We start from the raw sequence: 12,514 nt of genomic DNA, 5'->3' as shown, positions 1-12,514 counted from the left end.
AATAACTTTTTCAAAAGTGCCCCCGTTCTCGGCTTTCGCCGCACGTCACGTTTTCTTCTGCCTCTAGTGGCATGCCCTATACCAATCACATGAGCTATGAGCCAATAGTACTAGTCAAATTTATGGAATGCCACTAGTGACGTTTAGATCCGGGGGCGTGTATCTTCACAGTTAGGATCTCGTAAGCCCTCCCCACATTTTTAACATGCAAATGGCTTCTCCCGTGTGACTTCTCTGATACAGATAATAGAAATTTATCAGCGTTTGCGCTGATATGTTTAGAGTGCAAACCATTCTGGGAAATGAAGTCGCAGCAGAAAGCCGGAGTAAACACAGCCCGCAAAGCCATGTCAACAAATGGTGGATGTCGGAAAGGTGAAAAGCAGTATCGATTTTGTAGGGATATGGTTATTAGGTTGGTAGCCTCAGGGGAACTCGTTTTTGCTAGTTTTAGGGGGATCATGGAAAACCCTTTTATGTTTCACAGTCACTGCGGATTCTCCTGCAGTGTAGGTGAATTTATGAATACAGTAATAAGAAGCGAGGTTCATGGTGACAATTCAGCTTCTCTGGTTTGTAAGTAAAGAAGGCTCTTCTTTTCTTCCTTATATCCACAATACTATTGTCTCCATGGATCCCGGTCACAGTTGCCCTCAGATAAAAATAGTTCGGGTACTTGACAGATCCAGGCTAACACCTTCCAAAAAGTGAACAGTCTTATTGGCTGTTTAATGTCTGCGAATAATCTGATGTGTTGAAATATTTTTTTTTGCTTTTATAGCATTTGTCACATTCCAAACAAGAATATGGTTTCTTCTCTATGTGACTTCTCTGAAGAGTTCCAAAATTAGATTGACTTTTCAAACGTTTTCCACATATAGTACATGCATACAACTTCTCTCCTGTGTGACTTTTCTCATGTTTAACAAGGCTTGATTTTTGTGTAAAACATTTCCCACATTCTGAACATGAATACGGCTTCTCTCCTGTGTGAATTCTCTCATGTTTAACAAGGCTTGATTTTTGTGTAAAACATTTCCCACATTCTGAACACGAATATGGCTTCTCCCCCGTGTGACTTCTATGATGTTCAACAAGATTTGATTTATCTTTAAAACATTTCCCACATTCTGAACATGAATACGGCTTCTCTCCTGTGTGCATTCTCTTATGTACAGCAAGATTAGATATTCGTGCAAAACATTTTCCACATTGTGAACATGAATACGGTTTCTCTCCTGTGTGACTTCTCTTATGTATAGCAAGACTTGATTTACCTGTAAAACATTTCCCACATTCTAAACATGAATATGGCTTCTCTCCTGTGTGACTTCTCTCATGTGTGACAAGATTTGATTTTAGTGCAAAACATTTCCGACATACTGGACATGAATATGGCTTCTCTCCTGTGTGACTTCTCAGATGCGTAACAAGATTTGATTTCCTTGCAAAACATTTCCCACATTCTGAACATGAAAATGGTTTCTCTCCTGTGTGACTTTTCTGATGTCTGTTAAGACTTGATTTATCTGTTAAACACTTCCCACATTCTGAACAGGAGTATCGCTTCTTCCCCGTGTGACTTCTTCTGTGGGTAAAACTATCTGAGCTTTTTGAAAACGGTTTACCACTTTGAAACCTTTGACCCCCTTTCTGACCTGTACTTGTGGGAACAATCTGTGATTGGTCAGGTGAAAGTTCCTCATGATTAGGGGAATTACGTGATAGATCTGTACTGTGAAGTCCTGGATATACATTAATGGTAATGAGGTTTTCTCCTGAAGACTGCTGCATGATATCTTCATCTTCTACTTTATAATTTAGCGGTAACTTGAAGTTTCCTTCGTAGTTCTTACTGGGATTTTCTGTCAGGATAAAAATGGATTTCGTATTTTTTTTTCCAAACGACACAGTAGACAAATTTATAATAATCATATTAGGCTGGAAACACCCGTGCAATTTTTATAGAGTTTTTGGTGCAATTTGAGATGCAGGTTTTTTTTTTTTAGCCAAAGCCAGAAGTGTAAGTATAAGCCATTACTTATGAATCCACTCCTGGATTTGGCTCAAAAAAACTGCACCAAGAACTGCCACAAAAACTGCATGTGTGATTTCAGCCTTATAAAGCTTTTAAAAATGCTATGAAATATATCAATGACAAAGTCCACTATTCTGGTCTACACCCAGTCACCACTCTTATTACATAAACCTTGATTTGATAAAAGTTACAAATTAGAAAATCACAACCTTGTCTTTATTACAATTAAATACAAAAGGTAACAGAGCACGGTCTTCATCTATGAAAAGCAAAGCTTGATGTATTCCACACAAGTGTCCATGCAAAGTTTCGGCTCACTACCGAGCCTTTCTCAAGCTTGAGAATGGCTCAATCGTGATCCGACACTTCGCATGGACACTTGTGTGTAATAAATCCGCTTTGCTTTTCATAAATTAAGACTTTTTCTATTTGATGTGGATTGTGGTTCGGGATTGGATCGTTCCCTCATGGCATACATCCACTCTAGTTTGAATCCAAAAAGCTCCAACACTGCAAGCTACATCTGGCGTGTGCTGTATGATAAAATTGGCGCATCTTGTTAGACATCTTAGACACTTCTAACACATCTTCTGACACATCTTCCTTATTCCACCTATTGGTTGGCTTAGGTTTACGGCAGGTTTTTTTGCACCAAAACTTTAAATCCCCACCCCTTTCCTCTAATTCACACCACCTTTTCTAGACACTTTTGAAAAAAGTCTAGTGAGGCACAAAATTATTATTTTTGGAGCATTCTTGTATCAAATATGTGTAAAACTAAATGCGGCGTCTTGCACCAAAAATGTACCACATTTGGGCCCTAGATACAATAAAAAAAAAAAATCAGCTGCAGCCACAAAAGTAAATCTGCCCCAACGGGCCATGAGACAAAGCACACATCTCAGGCTGAATTCACGGACATGACAATGAGGTCTGTATATCCCTATGGCTGCACAGTCACCAGACCTCAATTTTCTAGAACATCTTTAGGATGTGGTGGAATAGACAGAGTGAATCAGAATCAATCAGAATCTGTAATAAAAGTTTCCAGTAACTTGTTATATCATTCCACTAAGAATTCAGGCTGTTCTAAGGGGAAAGAGGGTCCTATCCAGTACTAATAAGATGGACCTCGTGAAGTGGCCTCTGAGTGCAGGTGATAATCAGTAAAACCTCCTTTGTATGTACAATAAATAAACACGAGCTTCCTAATAATCATGAAGATCTAGAAGAGTAAAAAAACATTAAAAACCCTCACATCTTTAACCCTTTCAGGACTGAGCTCATTTTGGCCTTCAGGACAAGCCCCATGTTTTCAAATCTGACATGTGTCATTTTATGTGGTAATAACTCTGGAATGCTTTTACCTATCCAAGTGATTCTGAGATTGTTTTCTCGTGACATATTGTACTTTATGTTAGTGAAAAAATTTTGTCAATAAATTCATTGCTGGTTTGTGAAAAACAGTAAAATCTGCAAAAATTTTCAAAAACTATGATTTTTCTTATTTTAAATGTATCTGCTTGTGAAACAGATCGTAATACCACAGAAAATTTCAAACGGCTATTTTTCAAGGACCAGTTCAGTTGTGACTTTGAGGGCCTTATATACTAGCTAGACGCCATAAATCACCCCATTTTAAAAACCGCTCCCCTCAAAGTATTCAAGACAGCATTCAGAAAGTTTCTTAACCCTTTAGGCGTTTCACAGGAATTAAAGCAAAGTAGAGGGGAAAGTTACAAATAATTATTTTTTTTGCCAAAATTCATTTGTAATAAAAAAAATTCTGTAACACAGAAGGTTTTACCAGAGAAATGCAACTCAATATTTATTGCCCAGATTCTGTAGTTTTTAGAAATATCTGACATGTGGCCCCAGTGTGCTAATGGACTGAAAAACAGGCCTCAGATGCAAAGGAGCACCTAGTGGATTTTGGAGCTTCCTTTTTTTAGAATATATTTTATTTTAAAAATAAAAACGCAACTGAAAGAAAGTCACGAAACCGCACAGTGTGTGAAACCACTCTTACAGTGTCAAGGCTGGATGTCACAGGGAGCCTCCTGTCAGCATTGATTTCGATGTTTAAATGCTTAACCCCTTCACGCTCCTGGACGTAATATTAGGTTATGGTAAGTGCATCGTTCACGCTCCATGACCTAATAGTACATCACGGGCGGAACGGCCATTTCGGCTGTCTTCCTGGCACATACAGGAGCTGTGACAACCGCTGGGTCGTACAGCAGTTGCCGCAGCTCCTTCAGTGGGGACCGATCGCGGTGTCCCCGCTGATTAACCCCTTAGAAGCCACGTTCAATAGCGATTGCGCCTTCTTAGGGGTTACACCACCATCAACGTCCCGCTACATGATAGCGGGCGGCGATAGTTGCTAGGGCAACCGGAGGCCTAACAATGATCTCCGGCTATGCTACCTACGGAAGCCTAGTGCGTCCTGACAGTCAGGACCCACTATGCTTGCCGTCAGCGAGTAGCTGACAGCTCTAGTACATTGCACTACGCATGTAGTGCAGTGTATTAGAATTGCGATCAGGGCCTCCTGCCCTCAAGTCCCCTAGTGGGACAAAATAATAAAGTAAACAAAAAGTTGTGTAAAATAAAAAAATATAAGTATTAGAGAAATAAAAGTAAAAATCCCCCTTTTTCCCTTATCAGTCCTTTATTATTAAAAAAATAAATAAATAAAACTATACAAAACTGGTATCGCCACGTCCGTAATGGCCTGAACCACAAAAGTATTTCATTATTTATCCTGCGCGGTGAACGCCGTAAAAGAAAATAATAATAAACCATACCAGAATCACAATAGTTTGGTCACTTCACCTCGCAAAAAATTTAATAAAAAGTGATCAAAAAGTTACATGTATCTAAAAATGGTACTGATCGAAACTACAGTTCGTTACACAAAAAACAAGTCCTCACACTGCTTTCTTGATGGAAAAATAAAAAAGTTCTGGCTCTTAGAATAAGGCAACACAAAAAGTAAATGATTTTTTATAAAAAGTATTTTATTGTGCAAACGCCATAAGACACAAAAAAACTATAAACAACTGGTATCGCCGTAATCGTATCGCCCCGCAGAATAAAGTGAATATGTCATTTATAGCGCACGGTGAACGCCTCTAAAAAAAAATTGAATAAAAACTGATCAAAAAGTCGAATGCACCCGATGAAAACTACAATGAATTGCTCAAGGGGTGTAGTATGCCAAATAGGGTCACTTTTGGGGGGTTTCCACTGTTTTGGCACCACAAGACCTCTTCAAACCGGATATGGTGCCTAATAAAAAGGAGGCCTCAAAATCCACTAGGTGCTCCTTTGCTTCTGAGGCCGGTGCTTCAGTCCATTAGCGCACTAGGGCCACATGTGGGATATTTCTAAAAACTGCAGAAACTGGGCAATAAGTATCGAGTTGCGTTTCTCTGGTAAAACCTTCTGTTAAAAAGGATTTTCCGTATAAAAGAAATAAAATTTGTAAATTTCACCTCTACTTTGCTTTAGATTTTTGCGAAACGCCTAAATGGTTAAGAAACTTTCCAAATGTTGTTTTGAATACTTTGAGGGCTCTAGTTTTTAAAATGGGGTGTTTTTTGGGGGTTTCTAATATAGAAGGCACTCAAAGCCACTTCAGAACTGAACTGGTACCTAAAAAAAAAAAAAGAAAAGGCTTTTGAAATTTTCTTCAAAATATGAGAAATTGCTGCTTATGTTCTAAGCCTTGTAATGTCCTAGAAAAATAAAAGAATGTTCAAAAAATGATGCCAACATAAAGTAGACGTATGGGAAATGTGAACTAGCAACTATTTTGTGTGGTATTACTATCTGTCTTACAAGCAGATAAAATATAATTTTTCTGAATTTAAATGCTATCAAAATTTTCTCTAAATGTTACTATTTTTCACAAATAAACACAGAATGTATCGACCAAATTTTACAACTAACATAAAGCCCAATGTGTCACGAGAAAACAATCTCAGAATCGCTTGGATACATAAAAGCATTCCAGAGTTATTACCACATAAAGTGAAATATGTCAGATTTGAAAAAAGGCTCTGAGCCTTAAGGCCAAAACTAGGCTGCGTCTTTAAAGGATTATACTGAGTTTTCTCAGATCTCGGCCATTAGTACAGCTGTTAATTGCAGCTGGTGCCCCCCAAAATACTGATTCTAATCCTAGTGCATGACCGTATTCATAGAAATCTCTACAAGGCGTTCTATGAATCCTTTTAGTCACAACTCCCTCAGGTCCTGCACTATGTATAACACATTGTCTGAAGTGTTACTGTAATGTAGAACTAAGGAGGAACTTCACCGTAAGAAACATTGGAATTCACTTTCTAAATTGATTATTACTTACCTGTGGTAACACCTCCTGGAATTTCCTCCTCTACTTCACTGTTACACGGTTGATCACCCCCTTCTTCTGCTTTAATATTAGTCAGATCTTCCCCCTGATTTCACATATGTAACAATTCAGTAAAATACAGCAGAGAGTGCGAAGAATCTAACAGATCAACATAAGAAACCACCAAAATCTATGACCACATCTATGACCACATCTATGACCGCAGGACTAAAAAGCTCCACACCCCCCTATATAGATCTGGTATAGGGCCCAGCTTCATCTACCTGATGATTCTCTGGACCATTGTGATTTTCCTCTGGACAGTCCTGGGAATACAGAGGACTGGGACATCTCTCTGGTGGATTTCTCCTACTGGATCCATCTGTAGGAAACACACAGTGAAGGAATAGATTGTTTACATGTGATGATGAGATGATAGGAGTAGTATCTAGGTGAGCCTCAAAACAGGTTTTTCTCTTACAACTAATGAAAGTCTCCACTTCCTTACACTGCTGATCAGCCATTAAATCAGTCTCCTCTTCTGCTTCATCTTTAACCTCGACCTTAATATTAACCAGATTTTCACCCTAAACAGAGAAGAAAAAAAATGTAAAATGAAATTGGGGTCAATTACTTTATGGTCATATTTTGATGAGACTTTAGCGCCATCTACCTGATGATTTTCTGGGATATTGTGATTTTCCTCTGGACAGTCCTGGGAATACATAGGACTGAGACATCTCTCTGGTGGATTTCTCCTACTGGATTCATCTGTAGGAAACACACAGTGAATGAATACATTACTACTGCATACCTGTCTATATATCAGACACTTCTCTCAACACCCTCCATTCTATGTTTATTTATCAGAGTCTAAATTACAATGTTGTGCTCCTCGCTACCTGTGCCGAGGTCCCAATGCTTTGTAAGCCACAGGTCTAAAGTAAACTGGCTTATGAGAGTGAATGTTGGTACGAGGAGCCAACTGCTACCTGCTCTACCATAGTATTCAATTGCATCCATGTCCTGAGGATGTACCTGTAGTAAGGAAAAATATTACTCCAAGTTTCCTCTGCACAAGAGATGGGTAACCACTGACGTGTTGGAAGAAGCTCTACATTTCTATACCCCCAAGTTTCCCTTCCCTGGTGCCATTATTGCGAATGGGAAAAGAAAGCCAACTATATTTTCTAGTAATTCGTTTTCCATCAGCCCATGACAGCACCTCGAGAGAGACTGCCTCCCTCCTGAAAAGAAAACCGAAACATCTGCATTTGCTTTAAAGAGAGGGAACACCCCATCCTCCTCTGTAAGAAGATTATTGGACCTATTAGAAGGACCGTTACGCCAATTTTTTTAAATAAAGACGGTGCACACTGTCCTCTTCAATATATACACCGATCAGTCATAACATAAAACCAGTGACAGGTGAATTGAAGAACACTGATGATCTCATTACAATGGCGCCTGACAAATGGGGGGATAGCTTAGGCAGCAAGTGAACAGTCAGTTTTTGAAGTTGATATGTTGAAAGCAAGAAAAACAGGCAAGCGTAAGGATCTGAGCGACTGTGACAAAAGGTCAAATTGTGATGGCTAGACGAAGTCAGAGCATCTCTAAAATGGTAGGTCTTGTGGGGTGTGCCCGATATGTAGTAGTTATTACCTACCAAAATTGGTCCACGGAAGGGCAGCCGGTGAACTGGCCACAGGGTGATTGGCACGAATGGTCACTGATGCATGTGGAAAGTGAAGGCTAGCCTGTCTGGTTCGATCCCACAGAAGAGCCAATGCAGCACAAATTACTGAAACCGTTAGTGCTGGCTATGATAGAAAGATCTGTGTCCCCCAATTAATTTTACGAAAAAGAGAGTACAAAATTCCAATTTCCTCGTTAATATCATTAGGGGCCATAGCACCATGGGACATTCTAAAGCAGTTACAGAGGGTGGGGAAAAGAAAAATGAAAAATAAAAAACAGTTATGGTATGCACTGAAGCCCAGGTAACAGCCTTTCAAACCTGAGCATTTGACGCTTGATGCCTGACCATCCAGGAGGCTCCAGAAACCTTTGTGAAATGAGCAGTAACCCAAAGAGGAGGAACTTTACCGTTTGGATCCAATCTGTGATTCAGAAAAACTTATCGGTCAATGTGCAATGGTGGCCTTGAACGTTGCCAATCACTTGCATGGCCCTTCAGAAATAACAAAAAGAATTAGAGCACCAAAATAACTCAGGTCTCAGCCAAATAGATGCGGACTGTTCTTACCACATTGAGACCGGTATGAGAAGGGGAGGTACAAAATGAAGGAAAGACTATCTCTTTATTGATGTGGAAGGCAGAGACCACTTTTGGGAGGAAATACAGGACCGAACAGACCACCACCGTATCCTAACAGGTAATTTGAAAAGAAGATTTGCAGGATATGGCAGCCAATTTAAAAAATGGTCTGAAGAATGTAACGGCCACAAGGAAAGCAACTTTACAGGGAAAAGACACAGCGAAATTTCCCAAAGGATTCGAAAGAAGATATCTGATGAGCCCCCATTACTAAGTTAAGATCCCAAGGCTTAGTATGATGTCTGAACGGAGGAACAGAATGAGATACTCCTTACAGAAAAGTCTTCAGTGGAGTACAAAAAGCCAGTGTCCACTGAAAAAAGGATAGACAGTGCAGAGACCTGACCCTTAAGAGAAGATAGTCCCTGCTCAAGACCTAATTGCAGGAAGGACAGGATCCTAGGCATAGAACATAAGCCTTCCACATACAGTACATGGGCAGGACGGTGACTCAGTGGTTAGTACAATTGCAGTACTAGAGTTCTGGGTTTGGATTCACCCAAGGACAACATCTGCATAGAGTTTGTATGTTCTCCCTGTGTTTGCATAGGTTTTTCACTGGGTTCTCCGGTTTCCTCCAACACGTCAAGAACATACTGATAGGGAATTTAGATTGTAAACCAGGGGTCTCAAACACCCGGCCCGCAGGCCGCATTCGGCCCGAGGCGGTCATCTTGGACCTGCGGTGCACAGGAGCTCCTGAGACATCCTCGGGACAGCAGAAAGCAGGCTGAAGGAGTAGCGTTGCACACACCCCCTGTAGAGAAAGCCACCCCCCTCCTGTACATAGCGTAGGGCCGGCGTAAGCACCCGGGCAAGTGCTGAGGCCCACTATCCTGGGGGGGTGGCCCACTCGGCAGCCAGGTGCTGATGCAGCCGTTCCCGACGCTCTCGTCGGGGATTCCGCTCCTAGAGTGATCCCCTGTCTAGGAGCCGAATTCCCCCCTCCCTGGTAGTGCCACCCAACCCCCCTCCCTGCAGGTAGCGCCTTTGGGGCTCCCTCTAGGAGTGAAATCCCCAGCCAGAGCATTTCCGACGCTCTGGCACGGGATTCCACTCCTGGAGAAGCCCCTGATGTCACTGTCCATATATTGGTAGTGACGTCAGGGGCTCCCCCTGAAGCAGAATCCCCAGCCGGAACATTGCAGAGGCTCTGGCCAGGGAATTCACTCCTATAGGAAGCCCCTGACGTGACTGTCCATGTATGGACAGTGACATCAGGGGTTTCTCCTGGAGCGGAATCCCCGGACAGAGCTTTGCTGACTCTCTGGCCAGGGATTCTGCTCCAGGAGAAGCCCCATACATGGACAGTGACATCAGGCGCTGCTCCTGGAGATGAATCCTCAGCCAGATCGTCAGCATTGCTCTGGCTGGGGATTCCACTCCTGGAGGGAGCCCCAAAGGCGCTACCTAAAGGGTCGGGGGCAGTGTGGCTCTACCTACGAGGGGGGGCACTCTGGCACTACCTACGAGGGGGTCACTGTGGCACTACCTATGAGGGGGGCACTGTGGCACTACCTACGAGGGGGGCACTGTGGCACTACCTATGAGGGGGATGCTGTGGCACTACCTACGAGGAGGGCGCTGTGGCACCACCTACGAGGAGGGCGCTGTGGCACTACCTATGAGGGTGGCGCTGTGGCACTACCTATGAGGGTGGTGCTGTGGCACTACCTACGAGGGGGGCACTGTGGCACTACCTACGAGGGGGCACTGTGGCACTACCTATGAGGGGGCACTATCTACAGGGGGCACTGTGGCATTATCTACATGGGGCACCGTCTACAGGGGGCACCCTGGCACCATCTACAGGGGCACCATCTACAGGGGACACCATCCACAGAGGGTACCATCTACAGAGGACACCATGGCATTATCTACAGGGTGCACCATACACAGGGGTCACCATCTCCAGGCGGCACCATATACTGGGGGCACCGAGGCACTATCTACAGGGGACACCGTGGCACCATCTACAGGGGGAACCGTGGCACCATTTACAGAGTGCACCGGGGCATGATCTACAGAGGGCACCGTGGCATCATCAACAGAGGACACTGTGGCATCATCAACAGAGGGCACTGTGGCATCATCAACAGAGGGCACTGTGGCATCATCTACAGAGAGCACCGTGGCATTATCTATAGGAGAGCACTGTGGCACTATCTAAAAAGGGGCTGCCTAATCTTGACATTCTTGTGTCTGCCAAACAACGCCAACTGAGCAGTCAGACTGCATTTAGCGACGCTTAAACTGGAAAACTGGATTGTTAAAATAAGCACGTGGAGGAAACCTAGCGGTATTATTATAGTAATGTAGTATTGTTATAGTAATGTAGTGTTGTTATAGTAGCTCAAATAACGAATTGATTAACAAGAATTTTGTAATGTATCAAATTTGAAAGTAATGCGGCCCGTCAACTTCACATTTTTTCTATGTGCGACCCATTTACCCGGCAGAGTTTGAGACCCCTGTTGTAAACCCAAGTACGGACAGTGAGTGATGACGACTTCTGTATAGCGCTGCCGAATATTTTAGCCCTATAGAAGAAACAGAAAAAAAAAATACAATGGTACAATTGGTAGATTGAGGTTTCCTGGCTTTTAGCATAGTTTGGATTACTAGTTCGGAGAGTCCTCAGGCTTTCAAACTGCAGCTTTAACAGCCACGTCATTAAATGCATCGTACGCATCGCACGAGGTAAAGTGAGGTGGAACAGCAGAAAGGAGTTCGGGTCGTAGCATTAGACGCCAAGAAGAACGAGTAGGTTGACCAGGTACTGTAGGCGTACCAGGCCCTATGATGCCAATAAAGCGCCACCAGGATCACGGGAATGCCCCCCACTTTGATCCTCTTTAGGTAAAAGCGGAAGGGGAGGGAAGCAATACAAAGGAAAGAGCACCTCCCAAGGAGTGACCACATCGTTGACTGTGATGGTCTCTTAGGTAGGTACCTTTGTTGAGAAAAGACGCAAAAAGAGATTCACATCTGGAGTGTCCCACTTCTGGCAAATCTGAAAGGATGTTTTTACTTGTCCCAGCTTGTGAGAATCACCTTGTTTGGAATTGCGCATAGGGAACGGACTCGAAGGTCAATACAATTTTGCCAAGAACCTGCATGCAGAAGCTGGTGTCAGAGGGAGTGTTTTGGCAAAGGAGAGCCACCCTGGTTCAGATAGCCTTGCCCTTGTCCATTGGGAGATGAACCCTGGCTGTCCTGGTGTTTAAAATCATTCCTAGAAACTCCATGCGCTGAGCTAGAACTAGGGAGGACATCTCTTTGTTGATGATTCACCCGAATCTCTTAAACATGTCTAGGGGGATGTTGAGGCTGGAAAGGTGGTCTTCACCAAGTTGTCGACCATGTAAGGAATGATACCAACTCCCCTGGCGTGGAGTAGCGCCATTAGAGTCACCATGGTGAAGGTTCTTGGAGGAGTCACAGGACCTACTGTAATAGAAGGGGGGCGAACTGGAAATGCGGAAAAACGACAGCGGAACAAAGGAAATGCTGGTGGGTCCTTTAGATAGCAATATGGAGGCAGGTATTGCGAACGTCGATGGAGGAAAGGAATTCTTGTTCTAGCAAAGCGACCACTGATCACAGGGATTCCATGTAAAACCTCTGAATATGAATGAAGCAGTTGAGTTTCTTTAGATCTAGGATGTGTCTGACTGATCACAGTCCCAAAAAGGACAGAAGAGATTCCAGTAGAATACTTGAAACCGTTCTGACTGGGGAACTGGGACAATCACTTTCTGTAAGAGAAGGTAAT

At 42.9% G+C, this 12,514-nt stretch overlaps 1 protein-coding gene across 1 annotated transcript in view; it reads right to left on the bottom strand.

The window, feature by feature from the left end:
• Positions 1-334: 334 nt before the first annotated feature.
• Positions 335-12,514, bottom strand: part of LOC142661755 (uncharacterized) — a 34,640-nt gene continuing 22,460 nt past the window's right edge. The window contains exons 5-9 of the mRNA XM_075839340.1: positions 7,072-7,169; positions 6,907-6,985; positions 6,683-6,780; positions 6,411-6,504; positions 335-1,865 (exon numbers count right to left, since the gene is read on the bottom strand). Coding sequence (XP_075695455.1) covers positions 718-1,865; positions 6,411-6,504; positions 6,683-6,780; positions 6,907-6,985; positions 7,072-7,169 — 1,517 coding nt within the window. The 3' untranslated portion in view covers positions 335-717. The remainder of the gene's footprint in view (positions 1,866-6,410; positions 6,505-6,682; positions 6,781-6,906; positions 6,986-7,071; positions 7,170-12,514) is intronic.

Source organism: Rhinoderma darwinii, chromosome 1 (assembly GCF_050947455.1).
Source record: "Rhinoderma darwinii isolate aRhiDar2 chromosome 1, aRhiDar2.hap1, whole genome shotgun sequence".
NCBI lineage: Eukaryota > Metazoa > Chordata > Amphibia > Anura > Rhinodermatidae > Rhinoderma > Rhinoderma darwinii.
This window is presented reverse-complemented; position numbering and strand designations above follow the sequence as displayed.